The sequence below is a fragment of the Juglans microcarpa x Juglans regia genome, chromosome 3D (assembly GCF_004785595.1).
Source record: "Juglans microcarpa x Juglans regia isolate MS1-56 chromosome 3D, Jm3101_v1.0, whole genome shotgun sequence".
NCBI lineage: Eukaryota > Viridiplantae > Streptophyta > Magnoliopsida > Fagales > Juglandaceae > Juglans > Juglans microcarpa x Juglans regia.
In genome coordinates, this window is record NC_054598.1 from 19,409,747 (window position 1) to 19,433,041 (window position 23,295).

Here is a 23,295-nt window from a genome sequence, read left to right on the forward strand (position 1 = left end):
ATTTAAAAATAAGTTTAACTCAACGATACTGGAAATATCTCATATAAATATTTCCAGTACATTTAAAACATTGGGCGTACCTTACAAGTCACCTAATATCTCGAGAGGCACGCCTTCATGGTTCGGCACACATGACGATGCTCGCAGTCGCCAGAAAAAATGACAGACTGTTGCATAATCCCGTCATCGGAATTTGCTTACGTCAGAAAGGAGGAACCTTACGTAAGAAATAGAGAAGTTTACATAAGAAGAAATGAGCGGGGCTTATAGGTAACCTGGGGCAGTGGCCATGCATGTCCCTACGTACACGGCTTGTTGGCTAGTAGAGATGTCAGGCCTTCTAACTGAGTGGTCCGCATTTCATGTGTGATAATCATTACTCTTTTATGGGCCTTCTGGGTCGACCTCGCTCTTTGGGTCCAGTCCATCCTATCCTTTCATACCGATTTCCTACTGTCGGGCTATCCCGAGACTCATCAGTGCCTGGTGGGTTGGGCCTGTGTGGTTTGGTCCGACACTAGAAATGGCCTCCCTCACACTCCACATAGATGATAATAAATGCAGTCAAAGTTGAGAGTGAACTTATAACTATCTTGTACGGCAATCGTAGTATTTATGTATTTTAGCGGTTTTTTGTTGTACCTTTATGACGATAATCAGTACGTGTCTATGATAGTCAGGTTAATAATTCATATGGATCTGTCTGGGTCAACGATGGTGATCAAATGGTTGACCTTTCGAGTGTGCTTGCCAAGAGACCCTATACAAAACTAAACCCTTGTTTAAGAACGTAGGATTCTCTGATATAGGTTTATTCCCCATCTTTAACGTGTGGGGAGAGACACCTTTTCAGTTAAAAGGATGCTGATTTCAAGGGACCCATGACAAACGCATAGATTCCTGGCTGTCTATATTGACAATATAGATATCAAAGCTTTTCATTAATTTCTCTCTATTTGGCGTTAGGGATGACATGAAGTCCAACACTTTTCAGTTACACCATACAAAATCATAACTATGCGTGTCTCACGTTCTAGGAGAGCGGTAATTAAGAGTGTAGTTCGGGTTAAAATTAAGAACCATTCATGTCTTAAAGATCATGATAAATAACTAAAAAATACATTTCATTAATATTTGTTGAAGTTGGATAAGGTTTATTAGATAGATGATCTCAGATAATCTGAGTTGATCATTGAATAGTAGTATTTTGTAGGCCGGGTCCTATTGAGATGTGTTTAAATGCATGAGTTAAGTAGGTTGAGATGTGTTTAACTTTTTTTATAAAAAGTTGAAAAAGTAATGGATCTAATCAATGATTAGTTTGAGATGGGTTGAAGTGAGTTTGTGTTTCAAACATTGCTTAAGAGGAGCGGATTTCCTTCAAGTAATTGGGTTTTGTGCTCGTCTTACAACTCATGTCTAATTCTTGAGATAATTATACTTCTGGGCCTCTGGGTATGTTACATAGAATATGAAATGTATGATATGGCAGAACTCTCATACAATAGGGTCTGCCACATTCAAACACGAGGGAGGAATTATAATCTACTTAGCATAAAATCATCGTAACTTAAGTTTTTTTGCAGTGTCATTTGTCTAGTTGTCATAGGGTTTGAATTGACAAGTTTCTAACATTATAAGAAATATTTTCAGTTAGAGAACTTGGTCCTAAACATGCTAGCTATAACATAACCTTTAAAGAAAATGATGAATTTAATCAACTATGACATGGAATCAATGCAATTAATGCATGCTTACGAAGTCATTCTAAATATCATGCAATTAATCACATTCGTAAGGGGAAAAAAAGTCTAGATTTCTTTTATATGAATGTTAGATGAGAATTCTCAAACTCACTCATACACATCAAGCAAAGCATAATTCTTATAAACCGAATCCCTTAGTTGTCATACAATCTAAGTCGAATTATCGAGATTACATATCTACATCACTTAGGAGTCTATTAGAGGCTCTAAAAATGATTTTACCCTTTAATATCAAGAATTTAAGATGATTATTCTTAAAAGAAAAATTTAAAGAGAGTGAAGTTTATATATATATATATATATATATATATATATATATATATAAGAGTGAAGTTTTTATATATATATATATATATATATATATATATATATAACTTTGCATGTACCCAAAATAAAAAAATAAAAAACTGTTTTTCTTTTTTTTTTTTTTTTTTGTGTGAAATGAAACAGATCTTTATTAATACTGAAGACAGCTTACAACATCTCACTTAAAATAGTGGAATGAATACATGCTACATGAAAAATGACTTGTTACGGCTAGTTATTTCTAACGAAATGATTATTTCCAGCTAAAATAAATCTGTTTTCATCGCTAATAATTTTTTTTGTCGCAAAATAATAGCCACAAATATCTATTTTTTTTGTACATACGTAGGCGCGTACATTGAGAATAATCATCTAAACAAATGATTCCCTTCTTGAGAGTACTCGTCTTGGGGGTAGTTACAAAACTTTTTTAGTTTAATTAATTAACTTTTGGCATGGAGTTAATTAACTAGTAGAGAATTAATAAACGAATCCTAGAAAGTTTGGAAATTATTTGTTACCAATATAATAATATTCATATATAGCAAGTCCTTAATTTTGCTTATATTTAGTTTCCAAATGCGCCACCTCACTAATTCATTTGCAATTAATAATTTAAAAAAATATATATGCAATTTATTATTTTAAATTGGAAGAAATACAGTCATCTCTATTGAAATAAATGCAGCTGGGATTTTGAAAATCTACACTGCAATTAATTATTCCAATTAGAACAAATTACGTTTGCTGTTTCATCAAATCAGTGCCTTTAGGATTTTGAAAAGTCAGTATTCACAATTAATTCTTGTGCAATGAATTCCAATAACAGATGATCAAATCAATGCTCGTAGGTTTGGAATGACATATATAAAAGAAATATTTTAGTCATAAAAAATTAATGTTTATAGATAATTTGATGTGGTATGTCAAATTGTAAAATTATTTTTATTATAAAATAATTTTAAATCACGTCATTTTATAAATTTATTTTTATAAAATTTTATTGCGACTGTATTTCTTTCGATATAAAAGAGTGATCAATCTTTTCGAGAGCATGTGACATCCCTGGCCTGGAAACTTTCTTTAAAATTGTTTGAGCTCCTACCTCCCATTTTTTATTCTATTTTACCAACACTTCTATTTCAATATAAATTTCAATATAAAATAGCCCCCTATTTCGTCATGGGAAATGCCACTCTCACCGAGAGTGGCTACCCAAAAAAATATATTGATTACCTTTCTTTTTACTTAATTGTTAAATAAGTATTTTTAAATGAGTTTGTAAAGGTTTTTTAACGTTTAAAAAGGTTTAAAAAAAGTTTTAAAAAATCCAAAAAAAAATAAAAATTATACTCCTCGTTACAAAAATTTCGGTAGGGTTCTCTCGGTGGTCTAGCACCACCCTTTCTTCATTCTATCAGCCGTATCTATTCGGGTTCATGACGTAGTGTGCCATTGTTGGAAGAGGGGTACATGGTTAGTGCAACACCAAATCTTCAATTAGAGTACTATCCTTGACTCATTTGGGTCTTATATTATAATAGAGAAATTATTTTTACAGTCTTAAGGTATGCAAAACTCGCGTACTCTTTTTTAAAAAAATGGTCATTAAATCTAAGACCTACTACATGGAAAAAAAAAATTTAATAGTGAATTTCATTGTTTTTTCAAAATAAATATACTAAACTTGCACACCCTAAAATTATATCTAACATTAGAAAAAAAAAAAGTATATTAGATACGATAACATTCTTTTTCTTATATTTTTTAATATATTTTAAATGACATGTTTGTTGACATATTGCTTCTCAACGTACATTATAGGCCCTATTCGTCTGGGCGAAATTTTTTCCGGCCCTATGTGGAACCCAGATAACCAAGTTCGGCCTAGAACAAACTCGGGCCGGTGCCCGCATAAAGAAACCCAGGTACACCAAGTTCGGATGCCTATTTTTTTTAAAAATAGACCGCCAATATCAAAAAGACGTTGTTTTTATAAACCAAAGCGACATCGTTAATCCCCATGATCCCATCATTCATCTCTCTCTCTCTCTCTTTCTCTCTCTCTCTCTCTCATTCTGAAACCCTAGCTGCCTGTCACTCTTTCTCTGCCGATCGAAGCTCTATTTCCTCGTGGCCATCATCTTCAATGTAATGGCTCTCTTTTAGAAAGGTTTATAGAAGAATTTGTCGGTAAGTTTCTGAAGAAGCAATAGGAAGCAGTAGCTAGTATGAGGAATTGTGAGCTTAACGGCTATTTGAAGATTAACGGTTATTTGAAGATTGAAATGGTGCGTTGCGTTTATGCCTGAAGAAGTGAAACGGCTACTTGAAGCAATGCGTTGCGTTTAATGATACGGGGCGTTTTGGCAATTGTAAATAGCCATTGCTTTTAGTTGATTAATTGTATTAAACGGCTGCGTTTTACTGTGTAGCCTTAGTATAAATAATAGACTCTTGTAAATGGAAGGGGACTGGAAAAATTACGAAGTAAATTTCATTGTTTGTAAGGAGTTTGGAGATTACTCGGAAATCTCTCTCAAGGAATCAAAAGTCGATTTCTTGGTTTTGATCTTGTGTTCTTTCTGGGTTCTCGATTTATTGCCTTATTGTTTTGTTATTGTATATTACTGGGTTCTTAATCCAAAAAGACCATTGCAAGTGGTATCAGCTGGGCAGTCCTCTCATGACGGATAGTACAAGGGCAATAGCTAGGGCAGCAATGAAGGCACAGCAAGAAGAGTCTTTAAGGCAGCAAGAAGGAATGCGTAAGCAACTAGAGGAACATCATGCTGCAATTTCTGGGATTACAGGCAGGTTAGACCAGTAAACAGATATGCTGCAATCTTTAATTGAATCTCACCAGCGTAATTCTGGTTCTTTGGGAGGTGTAAGTCCTAATGAAATAACCTATGGGTTGCCCATAAATTTTAATGAAAGGGGTTCTTTGCCTCGGGAGTCAAATTGGATTTTCCTCACTTTAAGGGAACCAATTCTTCTGCTTGGGTGTTTAAGGCAACTCAATATTTTGAGTTCCACCAGATTTCTTTGAATCAGAGGCTTCTTATGGCCTCTTATCACATGGAGGGTGAGGCCCTCATGTGGTATCAAGGTGTTGTGGATGGTGGCATTCTCAATAGTTGGGATTCATTTGTAAAGGCCCTCCTGATTAGGTTTGGGCCTACAGCTTATGATGATCCCATGGAAGATTTGACTCGTCTTAAGCAAACTTCCACTATGTCTAGTTACAAGGCATAGTTTGAGTCTTTATCCAATAGGCTCAAGGGACTGTCAGATAGGCTCAAATTAAGCTGTTTTATGAGTGGATTGAAAGATGAGATTCGATTGCCTGTTCGAATGCTCAATCCTATCAATTTGAATGTAGCCTTTGGTCTTGCAAAGATTCAAGAAGAGTACTTATGGGCATCTAGGAAATCCTGAAAAAATAATGGGTTGAGTGGAAGCAAGATACAACAAGAAAAGGGTGTGGATAGTACCATAGTGCAGAGAAGTCCTATACCAGTCAAAAAGGTTTTCTCTTCTCAGATGGATGAGAAAAGGAGGAGGGGACTTTGTTATCACTGTGATGAGAAGTGAAATCCCACTCATAAATGTAAAAATCCCAATGTTTACCTTTTGCAAGTTGATCAAGAGGTTTCAGACCCCTATAGGGTGAATGAGGATGAGTTGTGTTGAGGAGATAAAGATGGACATGCTATAGTTCAAGAAGAGGGGGAGGGAGGTGTTGAGGTGTCTATTAATGCCATCTCAGGCTGTTCTACCAGCAATGCAATGAGATTGCATGGGAGAATTGGTGCCTGTGCTGTTGAAATTTTAGTGGACTCAGGAAGTACTCATAACTTCTTGAATCCACAAGTAGTTCAGAAGGCTGAGTTGAGGATTGAAAGGGATTCAAGCTTGCAGGTAAGGGTTGCTGATGGGACTAAAGTACGAAGTCGAGGAAAAGGTGAAGAAGTAATCAGAATACAAGCGTCTAAATTTTCTGTTCCATTTCATGTGCTGTCATTAGGGGCTATGACATTGTTCTTGGGGTGCAATGGCTCAAAACTCTGGGGTCTATTCACTGGGACTTTACTAAGATGTCAATGAGCTTTAAGTTAGGAAAGGATAATGTAGTGTTGCAGGGAATTAGTACTGGCACTGTTGATGTGCTGATGGGAGACAAATGGCTTAAACCTGATTTGGTAAATGGCCAAGGGTGGTTCTTAGTAGGGGTGTAAGTTTAAAACAAAAAACCGATCTGGACTGGTTGGACCAGTTTTGAACCGGTCCGGTCCAGAACCGGTTCTTGAATTATGCAAACCGGCCGGAACCGGTCCAGTTCCGGTTCTACGATTTTCGGGACCGGACCGAACCGGACCGATTGAGGGAAAAAATATAAAAAGTAATATTGTATATATAAGTTTTATATATAATATATAATTATATGTGAAATTTTTATATATAATATATATAATTATATCATATATCAAATAATTTCATATTATAATTTATAAATTATAACATAAAATGTTAATCTTAAATATGAACATTTGTAATTTTTTTTATTATATGTTATTAATATAATTATATATAAGATAATGTTATTATAATTTATAAAATAAAAGTTTAATCTTGAAGATGAAAATTTAATTGATCATATGCTTTAAATATAAAATATATATATTAAATTATATTATATATAGTCTAATATATTATATAGCTATACTAATATATAAGCTTATGACTAATACTAATATATAACTATACTAATAGTATAATATTAATACTATTATATAGTCTAATATATTATATAGCTATACTAATATATAAGTTTATAACTAATACTAATTTTTTTACTAAAACAGATTTTGTAATAGGAACAGATTTTTAGAATAGATTTTTTAAAGCAGTTCTTTTTTATTAACAGATTTTTATTTTTTAATGACAAACTTACATTTTAAAAAACCGAAAAATCGAATCAGACCGGACCGGAAACCGGTAAAACTGGATATACCGATTTAGGAAGATAACCGGTGCGTAATCGGTTTTGAAAAATACAAAAATCAGTACATACCGGTTTGATCCTAAATTTTATCCAAAACCAGACCGGACCAGACCGGTTACACCCCTAGTTCTTACAACTAGTGGGTGTAGATCAGAAGACAGCACCTGAGTTCACTCCTGGGGTCATTACTGAGTTATTGAATGCATATCCAAGGGTTTTTTCTGAACCTGTTGGCTTACCACCTAATAGGGCTTTTAACCATCATATTAATCTTAAAGAAGGGCAAACCTTGTTTCTATTAGGCCATATAGGTATCCCCATTACTAGAAGGCAGAAATTGAGAAGATTATTCAAGAATTATTGGCTTCTGCGGTGGTGAAACCCAGCCAAAGTCATTTTTCATCACCTATTTTACTAGTTAAAAAAGCTAATGGCACTTGGAGGATGTGCATTGATTATCATGCACTCAATCAAGTAACCATCAAAGATAAGTTTCCAATACTTGTCATTGATGAGTTGTTAGATGAACTCTTTGATGCACAAGTGTTTTCTAAGTTGGATTTGAGGGCTAGATATCATCAAATCAGAGTGAGAGAGCAAGACATTCCCAAAACAACTTTTAGAACTCATGAAAGACACTATGAGTTCTTGGTAATGCCCTTTGGGCTTACCAATGCACCAGTAACTTTCCAAGGGCTTATGAATGACATATTCAAGCCTTTTTTCAGGAGATTTGTACTAGTTTTCTTCGATGACATACTAATCTGTAGTAGAAATATAGAAGAGCATGTTCATCATTTGAAATCTGTTTTGCAAGTATTGGAGCAACATACCTTGTATGCTAAGATGTCAAAATGTAAATTTGGGGCTTCTGAAATCAAATGCTTGGGCCACATCATTTCAGGGAAGGGGGTTCAAGCAGATCCTTCCAAGACTTTAGCCATGGTGCAGTGGCCTAGCCCCAAAACTTTGAAATCCTTAAAAGGGTTTTTGGGCCTTACAGGCTACTACAAAAAATTCATAAGACCTTATGGATCCATTGCAACCCCTTTGACCTCCTTGTTAAAAAAGAACTCATTTCATTGGGATGAAGCTGCTACAGTTGCCTTTGAAGCTTTGAAAAAGGTTGTTAGCAATCCTCCAGTTTTAAATTTACCAGACTTTTCAAAAACATTCATTATTGAATGTGATGCTTCAGGCATTGTGATGGGAGCTATCCTTATGCAAAAGGGCCACCCAATTGCCTTCTACAGCAAGGCCTTGAAAGGTAAAGCCTTATTGCTTTCCACTTATGAAAAAGAGTTGTTAGCTCTTGTCTCTGCAGTGACTCAATGGAGGCCTTACTTGCTTGGCCATACTTTTAAGGTGAAGACTGACCAACAGGCTTTAAAGTATTTGATTGAACAAAAGGTGGGAACTGAGGCACAACAAAAATGGATCTCCAAGTTGATTGGGTATGATTTTACAGTTGTTTATAAGAAGGGCAAGGAAAATTTTGTAGCTGATGCACTTTCTAAAAGAAATGAAGAAGAATTAGCCACGGTTGCTCTAATATATTTCCCTACCCCTTTGTGGATAGAGGAATTCAAAAATGCTCCCAAAGCTTCTGAGATTCTATCTAAGTTACAGCAAGGGCAAGAGGGTCCTAAACACTATTCTTTGCAGCAAGGGTTATTGTTAAGGAAGGGAAGGTTGGTTGTGATACCATCTTCACCTTTCCAGGCAAGAATTTTACGATTCATTCATAATAACCCACAGGCAGACCACGTAGGCTATCATAGAACTCTTAAAAAGGTTAGGTTGGATTTTTTTTGGGAAGGCATGAGGCAATATATTAAGAAACTGGTGCAAAAGTATGAAATCTGTCAAGTTAATAAACATGAAAATGTGCAATATCCTGGCTTACAACAACCATTACCTGTTCCAGATCTTCCTTGGCATGATATCTCTATGGATTTTGTGGAAGGGTTGCCATCATCCAACGACTATTCTGTGGTGTTTGTTGTTATTGACAGGTTAACAAAGTTTGCTCATTTCTTTCTTTTATCACATCCTTACACAGCCACTAAGGTTGCACAAGTTTTTTTTCTGGTGTTTTTAAACTTCATAGATTGCCTAAATCCATAGTTTCGGATAGAGATCTAGTTTTTACCAACTCCTTTTGGAGGCAATTGTTTCTTTTACAGGGTACTTTATTAGATTTTAGCTCAGCCTACCATCCACAATCAGATAGACAAACTGAGGCATTGAATAAAAGCTTGGAAACTTATTTGAGATGCTATGCTGGACAGAAGCCTAAAGAATGGTCTACGTGGTTGTCTATAGTTGAGTGGTGTTATAACACTACAACTCACTCTTCTACAGGTATTACTCCATTTGAAGCTCTTTATGGATATCCCTCACCTAAGTTGTTGTCTTATGTGCCTGGTACTACTCATAATCAATATGTGGATATCCAATTGAAGTTTAGGGAGCAGATTTTATCTTTGTTGAAGGAAAACATCCATAAGGCTCAACATAGAATGAAGTTTTATGCTGACAAGAGAAGGTCTGAGAGGAGTTTTCAAGTTTTTGACTAGGTGTTTTTGAGATTACAGCCCTACAGACAAAAGTCAGTTTCTTTGAGGCATAATATAAAACTTGCTCCTCGCTTTTATGGACCTTTTCAGGTTTTGGAAAAGATAGGATCTGTTGCTTATAAGTTACAGTTGCCATCTTCTTCTTCCATACATCCTGTGTTCCATGTGTCATGTTGAAAAAAGCTGGGTCAAGGCATTACTCCACTGCCAACTCTTCCCCCAACAGATGCAGCTAGATAGATTTAGCCAAAGCCTGAATTAATTTTAGAAAGAAGGATGAGGAAACAAGGTAATCAGTCTATTACTGAGGTCCTTATCAAGTGGCTGGGAGCTCCTGTTGGGGATAGTTCTTGGGAATCTTTATGGAACCTAAGAGGCCTTTATCCACACCTAGTGGGTAAGGTTCTCTAAAAGAAAAAAAAAAATTCTAATAACGTCTTGTAGACAAGAGTCTTAAGGGAGGGGGAATGTAATGGCTCTCTTTTAGAAAGGTTTATAGAAGAATTTGTCGTGGGTAAGTTTCTGAAGAAGCAATAGGAAGCAGTAGCAAGTATGAGGAATTGTGGGCTTAACGGCTATTTGAAGATTAATGGTTATTTGAAGATTGAAATAATGCGTTGCATTTAAGCCTGAAGAGGTGAAACGGCTACTTGAAGTGGTGCGTTGCGTTTAATGATATGGGGCATTTTGGCAATTGTAAATAGCTGTTGCTTTCAATTGATTAATTGTATTAAATGGCTGCATTTTATTGTGTAGCCTTAGTATAAATAACAAACTCTTGTAAATGGAAGGGGACTGGAAAAATTACAAAGTGAATTTCATTGTTTGTAAGGAGTTTGGAGATTACTCGAAAATCTCTCTCAGGGAATCAAAAGTCGATTTCTTGGTTTTTATCTTATGTTCTTTCTGGGTTCTCAATTTATTGCCTTATTGTTTTGTTATTGTATATTACTGGGTTCTTAATACAGAAAGACCATTACATTCAACTTTTCATCACTTTTTTCGCTCTGTCGTCGACGTCAAGAATCCAAGGTTTCTTCTCTGTATTTTATTTCGATTTGGGTCTATTTTATTCTCAAATTTCATTACTCGACTTTGAAATGGGTTGTGAGAAAACATTAAGCGTTATGTGGGAAACGTTAAAGCATAGACTCATTTTTTTCAAATATTTTGCATGTTTTAAGTGTTATTGCATTTACATTGGTTTGATTAGATTTTTATTTAATTATTGGTATGACGATGCTAGGACAAGATACCCTTGGACTGATGCTATTATGTTCAGGTTAGATCTATTGCATCTTTCTTCCGTAGCTTTTGACTCGTGGAGATCTGGTATACGACTCGTGGACATCTGTAGATTTGAATGCATCATCCAGCACGACATTCTATAGTTTATTGTTTTACTCGTGAAGATGTCGTATATGACTTTGATGTTCTTAAAAAATCAAATTCCTGCATTATTTTGTGGAGATTTGCATTTCAAACAAAAAAGTATATTTTAAGAGAGTAAATCTACTCAACAGCTGGTTTATTTTGCCAACACCACACACCTGACTTGTTTCTAGCATTTTTTTAGTGTATTCAGTGCTAGATTTTTCTTCTTTATTCAAGTTCAGATCTATAATCTGTTATATTTGAGCCTATTTATATCGAAAGTTCAATCATTTTCATTTTTTTTTTTTTTTTTGTTTACTATACTTATGTGTAGACTAAGGGTTCAACGATTTTTTTCCAAGAGAAAAAAAAAACCTGAAATCTGCTTTAATATTAGCTCTAAGATTGTATTTTCTTATTTGGTTCCACCTTTGCCTAAGTAGTTAACCTGGGTCTGTTTTGCTCATGGTTTTTTGGTTGGTTTGTTTGGATGAGTTACAAATATAACTAGACATCAATGTTTTTTAAAAATTTTAGCAGAGATATGATGCTGAAAAGTTAAAAGTTTGAATTCTTTGTTGAAAAAAGGAAACAAAGTTTAAACTCTTGCTTGGATAATGAATGTGTTTGATTTGATGGGCAGATACAACACTGACTATTGGAGGAATTATAGGCGCATTAATATTTGTGCAGTTTTTAGTGTTACCATACCTTCTTAATCTAAAGCAGCTTTAATCATGGTTATTACTTTGTATGTCTAGTAGGCAGTGGTGGTTGTTTTCCTTTTATTTGTTTAACGCTTCATTTTCTTGTTGGGTTCTCAGTTGTTGTAGTGGTGTACTCAGTTGGGTACTCAAATAAGAAACCTCCTTTATATAAGTCTCCTCCATTTGATTCTTGACTGCTTCAATTATAGTGTCTACATTATTCTTCTCTTCTCACAAAACCCAAGCAGACATTCTACATTTGTTTGGGGGTTCTATTTAGCATGCTAGAAATAGAGGATGGTATGCTTCTACCTACTTCAATGGAGCACAACTTTGTTCTATGGATTTTTGAAAACCCCTGGAACATAATATATTTGTCTTAGTTAACTACAGGAGCTTATGTCAGTTGGACATGAGTATTGGTTCAATGGCATCATCAGTTACAATTGTTATGTAATTTCGTTATCGTGCTTGATGTAGAATAACTGGCCCTCTGTTTTGTTTGTAAAGGCGGGTGGGGTGGTGCTCAGCATTGGCAACCTATCTACTCAGTATGCTTGGGCTTTTGTTGGTTTATCAGTGACAGAAATGATCACTTCAAGCATCACTTTGGAAAACTATGCTACTCATTTTGTAATTCATATCTTGTAATTTTGTGTTTTGTTACATAATATATAACTACCAAATAATGTAATATGTAGTGAATTGTATTGTGTGTTCCATGCATTTTAAATGATTAATATTGATTTTTTTTTTTTTTTTTTAGATACATTGAGTTAAAAACGTAATTAGTTTCTAGGTTTAGTTATTTTTTACATACATTTAGTTTTCTATTTTGATATATTTAATTTTATTATTATGAACCTTGTTCAAGGCATTAGTATCATGTTTTTCATCATGAATTCTTGAAAAAAATTTAATAAAATATAGGTTTTTATTTATAAAGAAATTATGCTTTTCAACATCATTTTTTTAAAAGAAATTGTAATAAAATATAAGATTTTATATAAAAACGTTATGCTTTTCAACACTAGTTTTTCTTGAGAAAGTTTTAACTAAATTTAGGCTTTAAAAAAAAATCAGGTACAACCAGTACCCGAATTTCCGGATTTCCACTCCGGATTCACCCAGGGTTATAGCCCGGGTTAATCCGGGCCGGAGTTTCTGGCCCGGGTTTGAAACCCTGGTTCCAGGCCAGATATACCCGAGTACCCAGTCCAGAACCCAGGTGACCAGCCTTAACAATTGGGCTGTTCCAAGGGATGCTCATTCTCTGCTATAATTTGGCGTTTTTTAGTGTAATATTGCAGAGTTCGCATGTGCTCATTGTGTGACCCAAAGAAACACATACGGATGCTAACCTGTTCTAAATCATACATTCATACCCCCGTTGGATTCATTGACAATTTAATCACTGGTGGCATAAAAACATTTACAATGGAACTTATAAATGATCCAGACCATGCAGTTAACCTATAACAGAAACTTGAAGTTGTAGTTAGTGTTTGAATGGAAATATTGCTATAGACCCTCATGAGAGTTTAAATCCGTCAAACAGGTCCGACAACCCCACGCCCCACCAAAAAAGGGGTGAACTAAGAAATGGGAGTGGGTGGGAATCTTGAAAGAAACGAGCAGCAGCTGCTCTTGTGCTGTTCATCGTAAATCCCCATTTTGCAATTGACTCGCCCTCTCCGCAGAAGAATAATAATGCGCTTCAAGCTCCTTAAGGCTGGCAGCTGCCTCCTCTCCAATTCTAGCCAACATCCGATCTGTCTTCTCTGCATGTTGGTTAAACTCAACTGTTCTTTGCTCCACATGGTCATTAAGTGATGCAAATCCTGAAAAGATTGCTGTTTGCTTAAGCTCTGACACCAACTTAAGCAGGGAGTCAGCTGCTTGAACCTATAATAGAATGTATGTAAGCAATAATAAACTGAAGGTTTAGAAAGATTGCATTAGTTTAGGGTCATACTGATGAGGCCAGAGAGACCCCAGCCAAGCCCCAGCCAAGTACATTCAAAGTTCTAACTTCTCAATCCACAATCAACAGCATCAGTTTTTGCAAGAAACAAGCACAAAAGTCGGGAACTTATATGGTCTAAGAAATTTCAAAGGATAGCACCACAGATTTTACTGAGGTCATATTTTACTCTAGGCCAAGCACATGGGCAAAATTTTCCGTTACAGATAACTCTCCAAAATTCCTTGACAATCCAAACCTTCACGAGCTCGCAATCTAGATATAGATAAATGAGATTCCTGCGACAAGTACATGTCACATTCACACCTCTCAGATAGAGAAGAGAGAGAGAGAGAGGAGCAACTACTCTTACCATTCTAGCTGCACGCATCTCCATCATGAAGGCTTCTTGTGAATTTCTTACGGGTGGATCATTCACCTACAGTAAGCAAAGGTTGTATCAAAACAAAGCCAGCTTTAGTAAAACTTCCCTTTACCAAAATAGAAAAACATAAAAAACATAGCTGATATCTTTAACAAAAATGAAAAAGAAAAAGGAAATAATCCATTACAAGATCAATGACCCCTTATTTTATGTATATACCAATATATTTCATTTTCACATTCCTTGTTTATTTTGTTGGCACCAGCTGTCTGAAAACAAAGTCCCGGCTAATCGCAAGGGTGCACAGGCCATAGGCAAGAAGCTTCCCGCAAGTACACCTCGGGTAATGTTGCCATGGAATGGCTTTCCACAGTTTAAGGCTTTGAGGCCCAGACTTCCCCTTCCCAATATTACATTTCAGCAAATTCTAGGAACTCTTCCCTTCTAAAACAGGTGGGAACAACACAAAGTACCCAAAAACACTTCAAACCAACTGCAAAGAATTTTGAATCATTGACGTTGTAAGTACGTTTGCTCAATCAGAGCAATGAAGTCATTGGTATTTCAAATGATGTGTTTAGGCGTTGACCTATCTAGAACAGATGAGACTTCTTTTCGTTTTACCAATGAGAAGCTTTCTATTAATTTCCGTGTTCTTTTCTGCTCATAGAGCAATGTTACAAGTGTTCATTGTTTTGATTCAATCAACTTCATTGTTAGGCTTCTTCCGATTGCTGTTCATTGTTAGTAGATCTGATGGACTTTGGCAGTATGCTAGCTATAAACTGCTTTTTCCTTAGCAAACCTATCTGTTTATTGACCCTACTTCTATATGTGAATGCACACTATCTCAGCATAAATGTGATAAGATCACAAACACAATCTTCAGGTACGCTCATGTTGTGTCATCTTTGCAAGATGCCTTGGATTGAGTACTTACAGTGCTGCAACCAGCAGTCAAAATAGTAATGTCATACCCGAAACTTTAATGTCCCAACTTAGAATATATTTCACAACTATGCTGTCAATTATTGTTTATTGTGTTATGGACACCAGTTAGTATATTATGAATTTGTCCCCACAAACAAAGTTTGGAAATTCAAGTGTTCAATAAAGAAAAACCAGATTTGATCTCATTCGGAAAAGCATGTATTGAAAGGAATGTTTAAACCTTAGCCTGAATAAGAAGAGTTTGATAGTAATGGTATGAACGTTTTTCCTAGGTGGCAAAGTAAGTATTGAAATTGAGCAGGCTAGGAAACAAGTAGATAAGATTCGACCCATGCTGAAATCATGCACTCTGTGGAAAGTTACTTTTCCTAGGAGTTGTGAAGTTAGAGCAGTAGTTGTTGTCAACAGTGATGTTATTGATTGATAAGTAAAAATTGATATTGATTGAGTGATGTTATTCAAACTAAATTATCAACTGGGAAATATTAGCAAGTTTATTACACTTATTACATATTCTAAACATTGGTTTCTCTCTATTTTCTCTCCGTATGCATCACGTTTTCAATGGTGGCTGGGGGCATTTAACGGCGAGGTTACTATTTGACTAGAACTGTAAAATGGGATTCCAGAACCAAATAGTTATAGAAGCAAAAGCTTTTGAGTTCACAAGGGATGGAAAATATTTGCTCATCACTAAGAGGAGCTGGAGAGTTGTGAAGGAAATAAGGCTGGGGAGGTCCACGACATTCTGGTTTGCCAAAGCCTTAAGAGGACTATTTGAGGGGAGGAGGAAAAGAGTTCTATATGACTCATCGTGAGGGAGACAGAGGGTTCATTGTGCAGAGATGCTCTAACTCACGCGGTGGTTACATGGCTCTACTGAAGTATGGAGGTGGTGGTAGAAGAAATTTCATCTTCATTCCAGAGGAGAGAGACGACAAGAGATGTAGGAAGATGGTGGATGCACTGAGGGAGGCTGGTAAAGAGGGTGGCTATGTGGGTAGCAACAGAGGAGGGGCAGTCCAGGTGCCATCGATGGAGATGGTAGTGAACCAACCCAACAGGCGGTCGTACAGAGAGGTCCTCCAACAAAAGGAGGGAAGGACTAACATGCCTATCAGTTTGAAAGGAGGTGCTGTGCAAAGGCAATATGGTAGTGGCAGCTGCGTTGTCGGCTTGAAAGAGGATGGCGTGTACTCTGCTCTGCTAGAAATGAAAAAGCAAATTGATTTTCTGCAGGAGAGGATGGGCTTGGGACTGGGCTTGGGTTGGTTAGATAGTGCATTGGCTGAAGAAAAAAGAGTAAAAGGCATGGCCTCATATGGGCCAAATAATAGGCCCGAGGAAACCCTTACATTCAATAAAGCTCCAGTGGGTAGAGGAAAGGCCAAGTTGGACTTGGGCCTACGTAATGGGCCTCAACCTGTGGGCCAAAACAAGGGCTGGCCCCGGTCACGTTTAGAGAAGACGGGGTGCTGGTGAGGCACGCCCATCAACAGGCGAGACCCAGACCACGCTGTCGGAGGTGGTTCTGATGGTCGCAACTAGTATGCCAGGAACACCTAAGTTGGATTCCGATAGCATCTATGCCGAGCAAAGTGAGGTGGTACAAGCAAAGAGACATTCTCACACGCTGGTACCCTCTGGTGTGAACGAAGACTTCACGGATGGCTTCCCAGCCAGGGGGACGGCACAGACTAGAGCGCCGAAGCATTCTGGGATGCTTTCCATCACCACAGCAGTGAACGCGGCAATGGTGGTGGAGCACATCCTATTGTCGCGCATAGAGGAAGAAGGTAAAGTAATGACACCAAAAATTTTCTTCCCTAAGTCCTGCACACAGAAATTCCCGATCCTTAACATGGAACCAACACCTTCCCAGATGGTGGTGTCATCTATTGTGTTCGAGCTTAATGAGGTATTATCAGAAGGTGGGGGGACGAGAGGAGTTTGGATTGCATGGAGGACAATCTCGCGAGGCTACAATAGAGGCTTACAGAGGTTAGTGAAGATATGTTTTTGGTTCCTGAAACACAAGCGATTACCCACCCCTCTGATAATGTGGAGACCAATGTGGGTATTGTGGTTGAATGGGAAGGATGTAACCTGTTTGGAGGGGAGGGAGATGGTGGGGATAGGGAGCCATTCCCACTGAACTATTTGTTACCAAATGAGTTTGAGATCTCTTATTGGGTGCTCAAAAAGGTAAAGGACATTCAACATGTGCTGGGAATGGAGTGTGTGGGTTACGAAGAGCAGTTTATGGCCCTTCTCACAGTCATTGAGGTGGGTCATTCTCAGTCCAAGAAAGCTGGATCCAAGAAACAGAGGGAGCTTAAAAGACTTAGACCTCGTTTGGATTCAAAGATGAATTGAGATGAGTTATGAATAGTAGTGAGAGTTGTGAGTTAAAGTTGATGAATAGTAGTAAATAGTAGTGAGATGAGTTGAGATGGATTGTGAATCCAAATCAGACCTTAATTGGTCTTTGAGTGAGGGTAGATCAAGCCGAGATAGGTCCAAAGAGAAGGGTACTGCCATTTCTTTATGAAGCCGAAAATTGTATCATGGAATGTGCGTGGGCTGAATGAGGGTAATAAGTAACTTCGCATAAAAAACTTGCTTCAGGAATGGAAGGCGGATATTGTTTATTTACAAGAAACTAAGTTGAAATGGGTGACCAAAAAACTAGTGAGAAATGTATGGAGTTGCTCGTATGCAGATTGGGTTTATCTGGCTTCGAATGGGGCATCAGGTGGTATCCTTATGATGTAGGATAAAAGAGTGGTGAAGAAAATAGAGGAGTTTTTAGGAGAATACACAGTGGCATGTTCCTTTAAAATGGTAGAGGATAATTTCTTGTAGGCGTTTGCATATATATGGACCGAATGTTGACAACAACAGAAGGCATTTGTGGGAAGAACTCGCTAGAATATACAGCTGGTGGGACCTCCCTTGGTGCATGGGTGGTGATTTTAACGTAATAAGGTTCCCTAGTGAGAGATCTAGAAACAGTCGTATACGTCCAGCCATGATAGATTTTTCAGAGTGCATTTTTGACTTGAACCTGGTGGATCTCCCATTAATAGGTGGTCCCTTTACCTGGTCTAATAGTCAGACATGGTCTCGGCTGGACAAATTCCTAATATCGCCGGATTGGGAAAGTCATTATCTAGAGGTATGTAAGAAGAGACTGTCGCGTCTCTGCTCGGATCATTTTCCCATTTTGCTAGATGGAGGCAGTATTCAAAGAGCTCGTTGCTATTTTAAATTCGAAAACATGTGGCTTAAAAGTGAAGGCTTCGTAGACAGGGTAAGGCTTTGGTGGTCATCATATCAGTTTCATGCTACTCCTTCTCATAATCTAGCAGGCAACCTAAAAGCTTTAAAGAATGATTTAAAGCTTTGGAATTCTCAAACATTTGGTGACATAGGGGAACAAAAAGAAAACCATGATGGGAGAACTAAGAATCTTGAGAGGATTACTGAAGATAGAGTCTTCCTCATCTCAGAGGAAGTCTCACGTAAGACAGAGCTGGCCTCAGAGTTGGAAAGAGTATTATCTGTAGAGGAGATCTCTTGGCGACAAAAGTCAAGAATACTTTGGTTGAAAGAAGGGGATCGAAGCACAAAATTCTTTCATTGAGTGGCTAATTCTCATAGGAGAAATAATACCATTGAGATGCTGAAAATCAATGGTAGAGCATGCACAGAGGCCCCTTATGATTCGGGAGCATGTGGTGAGTTTCTTTGAACATTTATTTACAGAAGGTGAGGTTGGAGGCCAAAATTAGATGGACTTGGTTTTGATTCTATTGAGCCACAGTCAGCGTCTTTGTTGGAAAGAGCTTTTGAGGAAGAGAAGGTATATGATGTGGTCAGAAAAATGGTGAAAGATAAAGCACTAGGTCCAGACAGATTTTCGATTGGCTTCTTCCAAACATGTTGGGAGGTAGTGAAGGAGGATATTATGAATGTGTTCCAGGAGTTATTCTTGGCTAGAAAGTTCAAGAAAAGTTTGAATGTTACTTTTATTGCGTTGATCCCGAAAAAGACAGGAGCATCGGAAGTGAAGGACTTTAGGCCCATTAGTCGGGGTTTACAAAATCATTTCCAAGGTGCTTGCAAACAGGCTAGGAGTGGTCAAAGGTAAGATAATCTCAAAGCCACAAAATGCTTTTGTAAGGGGTCGCCAACTCCTAGATTCAGTCCTAATAGTCAATGAATATTTGGATAGTAGATTAAAGTCTGGTAATCCAGGGATTATCTGTAAGCTAGATATGGAAAATGCATATGATCATGTAAACTGGGACTTCCTCCTTTATTTATTAAAGAGATGTGGCTTTGGGGAGAAATGGTGTATGTGGATCAGATGGTGTATTTCAACGGCAAGATTCTCAGTTCTGATCAATGGCAACCTAGAGGGTTTCTTTAACAGCTCTCCAGGCCTAAGACAAGGAGATCCCCTGTCCCCTCTTCTATTTGTTGTCATCATGGAGGCACTGAGTAGGATGCTATCGGCTGTGGTTAGAAACGGTTTTATGGCTAGATTTTCAGCGGGTGATCTGAACAAGAGCCTTATCTCGGTTTCACACTTACTATTTACAGATGACACTCTTATTATCTGCAAGGTAGAGCAAGACCAACTTAGGGCACTGAAGGCACTTCTTCTTTGCTTCGAAGTGTCAGGTTTACGAGTGAATTTTGATAAATCAGAATTAGTGCCAATTGGGAACGTTAGTAATACTCGGCAATTGGCTACTACACCCGGGTGTAAGGTCGCTTCTTTTCCTATGACATACTTGGGATTACCGTTGGGGGCCGCATCACAGGCTTTTTCTATTTGGGACACAATTATTGAGAAAATAGAACGAAGATTAGCAGGGTGGAAGAGATTATATTTGTCGAAAGGAGGCCGGGTGACTCTTATCAAAAGTACCCTCTCTAACTTACCAACTTACTTTATGTCTATATTTCCAATTCCAGCTTGCGTGGTGGCACGGATCTAAAAACTCTATCGTGATTTCTTATGGAGTGGGATGGGGGATGATTTCAAGTTTCACCTAGCCAGCTAGGACAAGGTATGTAGGCCAATTCCGTCAAGTGGGTTGGGGATAAAAAACTTGAGAATGTTTAATCGAGCACTTCTTGAGAAATGGCTTTGGAGATACAATATGGAACCAGAAGCTCTTTGGAAAGTAGTGGTGGATTGCAAACATGGCAATCTATTTTTTTTTTTTTTTGGGGGGGGGGGGGGGGGGGGGGGGGGGGGTTGGTGTACTAGAGAGGGGAATGGGTCCTATGGTGTGGGGGTTTGGAAGCAAATAAGAAGAGGGTGGGAGGTCTTTACTTGCCATACAAAATTGATGGTGGGGGAGGGTACTCATATAAAATTTTGGAGGGACATTTGGTGTGGAGAGGTGGCTCTAAAGGACTCTTTCCCATCCGTTTTCCGAGTGGCATGTGATCAGGAAGCTTCGGTGGCGGACCTCATGGTTCGTTCAGGGGACCAAATCCAATGGAATGTCACTTTTAGTAGAGCAGCCCAAGATTGGGAAATAGACAGTTTTGAGGCTTTCTTTAGCTTAGTGTATTCTATGAAGCTGAATGGATTGGGAGAAGATAAGTTATGGTGGACACCTGCAGGTTAGAGTACTTTCTCAATTTGCTCATTTTATAAGTCCCTTACACTTCTACCAAATACTCATTTCCCATGGAAAAGTTTGTGGACGAATAAATCGCCTCTATCGTGGTGGCACGGATCTAAAAACTCTATCGTGATTTCTTATGGAGTGGGATGGGGGATGATTTCAAGTTTCACCTAGCCAGCTAGGACAAGGTATGTAAGCCAATTCCTTCAAGTGGGTTGGGGATAAAAAACTTGAGAATGTTTAATCGAGCACTTCTTGAGAAATGGCTTTGGAGATACAATATGGAACCAGAAGCTCTTTGGAAAGTAGTGGTGGATTGCAAACATGGCAATCTATTTTTTTTTTTTTTTTTGGGGGGGGGGGGGGGGGGTTGGTGTACTAGAGAGGGAATGGGTCCTATGGTGTGGGGGTTTGGAAGCAAATAAGAAGAGGGTGGGGGGTCTTTACTTGCCATACAAAATTGATGGTGGGGGAGGGTACTCATATAAAATTTTGGAGGGACATTTGGTGTGGAGAGGTGGCTCTAAAGGACTCTTTCCCATCCGTTTTCCGAGTGGCATGTGATCAGGAAGCTTCGGTGGCGGACCTCATGGTTCGTTCAGGGGACCAAATCCAATGGAATGTCACTTTTAGTAGAGCAGCCCAAGATTGGGAAATAGACAGTTTTGAGGCTTTCTTTAGCTTAGTGTATTCTATGAAGCTGAATGGATTGGGAGAAGATAAGTTATGGTGGACACCTGCAGGTTAGAGTACTTTCTCAATTTGCTCATTTTATAAGTCCCTTACACTTCTACCAAATACTCATTTCCCATGGAAAAGTTTGTGGACGAATAAATCGCCTCCCAAAGCACTCTTCTTCTCTTGGACAACGGCCCTGGGTAAGATTTCGACTACCGATAATCTGCATAAGCGTCGGGTAATTATCTTAGATTGGTGCTGTACGAGCAAGAAAATTGCCGAGACAGTGGATCATCTCCTGCTAAATTGTGAGATAGCGAGAGTCGTGGAGCGAAGTGTTCAGTCGAATAGGGTTAAATTGAGTGATGCCTGCCAAAGTAGTTGAGTTATTAGCCAGTTGGGTGATGCCGGGTGGTGCTCCACAAATCAAAGCTGTGGAAGATGATCTCTACCTACATTATGTGGTGCATATGGTGAGAGCGTAATGAGCGGACATTAGAGGAGCTTCGAGCTTTATTTTTTCACACCTTATTTCTTTGGGCTATAGCTGTAGATTTTAATGGCCTAAATATACATGATTTTCTTTCTTCTATAGCGACCTAGATAGGTCTTATCTCTTGTATATCTTCTTATGTACTTGGGCTATGCCTATCCTTATTAATACTACCGTATACCTATAAAAAAATAATAATAAAAAAAAAAGTTTATTACACTTGGTTTTCAATAGACCAAAAATGTAGCTCTTCTTTTAATCAATACAATTCATTGGTCAATATTATTCAGAATTTGTAGGGTGTTCTATAAAAGAGGCCAGACTGCCTCAAAGAACTCATGAAAGCTCTGTTTCTTCTCTTTATTCAAGATTCCTAGTTAAGCAATCCAAGAAATATTTTTAAGTTCCTAACAACTGTTTTTCTTTTCTTTTCTATTTTTATGAGAAACATTCTTCATCCTGAATTTTGTCATCAGCTTTTTTAGGGTCTTTTCCGATAGGTAAGTTCCTAATAATTAGAATAAGAGCTTAGGGACATAAAAAATTTCTATACTTCGATTTCCCGCAAACAAAAGCAGTTGCCTTTATAAGTAAACGGAATTTATTAATGCTATCATAGGAATAGGCATAGCCCAAATACACAGGCTGTATACAAGAGAAAACACCTAGTCAGGATCTAGAAATAGAAACAAGGAAACCATGAAAATTGAGCCCATTGAAGTCTATAGCTATTGCCCAGAGAAACAAAGTATTGAAAAAGAGACTTCTAGGTTCTTCCAGAGAGCGTTCCTTATCTTCAAATTTTCGGTCATTCCATTCCCTCCAAATACACCATAGTAGACATATGAGAACCATCTTCCATATTGCTGTAATTTGCGGGATGCCATAAAGACCTCTCCAGTTGGCAAGATCATAACCGCTGCAAGTCCAACCATGTTGAAAAAATCATCCCACAATGCCTTGGCAACATCACAATGAAGTAGCGAGTGACCCACTGTTTCTCCACTTTTTTCTGCACATGCAGCACTAAGGAAGCTGTCCATATAAAGAAGGTAACCATACCTGCCTTACTCCTTCAAATGCTCCATCAATGAAAAAGATTGTTATTCGTGGCCTCCTAAAAGGAAGGTACAAAGAACTTCCCTTCCCTAGAAGGATTTTCACTGCTTTAACAATTTGATAGCACCACCTCTCAAATACTAAAGTATCCCTAGAGGTTATAACACCTTGCACAACCCTTAAATCGAATACCAAGAAAGTTTTCTCTAGACTGAAATCACGAGGCTAATTATGCAACCTAAACACACACACTCATGCACACGAACACTTAGCAATTTGAGGCCTAAGATCTCACTTTTAGGACCAAGAAAAGATCTTAGGCCCAAAAGCAGACCTGAACAGAGGCTTTAGAGGGACTACAAAAATAAATTTCCA

General features: G+C 37.8%; 1 protein-coding gene and 2 long non-coding RNA genes across 3 annotated transcripts in view; 1 reads left to right on the forward strand and 2 right to left on the reverse strand.

Moving 5' to 3' along the window:
- Positions 1-23,295, forward strand: part of LOC121255868 — a 26,047-nt gene continuing 2,752 nt past the window's right edge. The window contains exons 1-2 of the long non-coding RNA XR_005938870.1: positions 1-12; positions 16,827-16,835. This is a non-coding gene — a long non-coding RNA (uncharacterized LOC121255868). The remainder of the gene's footprint in view (positions 13-16,826; positions 16,836-23,295) is intronic.
- LOC121255867 (mediator of RNA polymerase II transcription subunit 22b-like) overlaps positions 13,120-23,295 on the reverse strand; it is a 15,044-nt gene continuing 4,868 nt past the window's right edge. The window contains exons 2-3 of the mRNA XM_041156408.1: positions 14,077-14,142; positions 13,120-13,645 (exon numbers count right to left, since the gene is read on the reverse strand). Coding sequence (XP_041012342.1) covers positions 13,397-13,645; positions 14,077-14,142 — 315 coding nt within the window. The 3' untranslated portion in view covers positions 13,120-13,396. The remainder of the gene's footprint in view (positions 13,646-14,076; positions 14,143-23,295) is intronic.
- Positions 22,516-23,295, reverse strand: part of LOC121255869 — a 1,679-nt gene continuing 899 nt past the window's right edge. Inside the window, exons 2-3 of the long non-coding RNA XR_005938871.1 lie at positions 22,889-22,896; positions 22,516-22,526 (exon numbers count right to left, since the gene is read on the reverse strand). This is a non-coding gene — a long non-coding RNA (uncharacterized LOC121255869). The remainder of the gene's footprint in view (positions 22,527-22,888; positions 22,897-23,295) is intronic.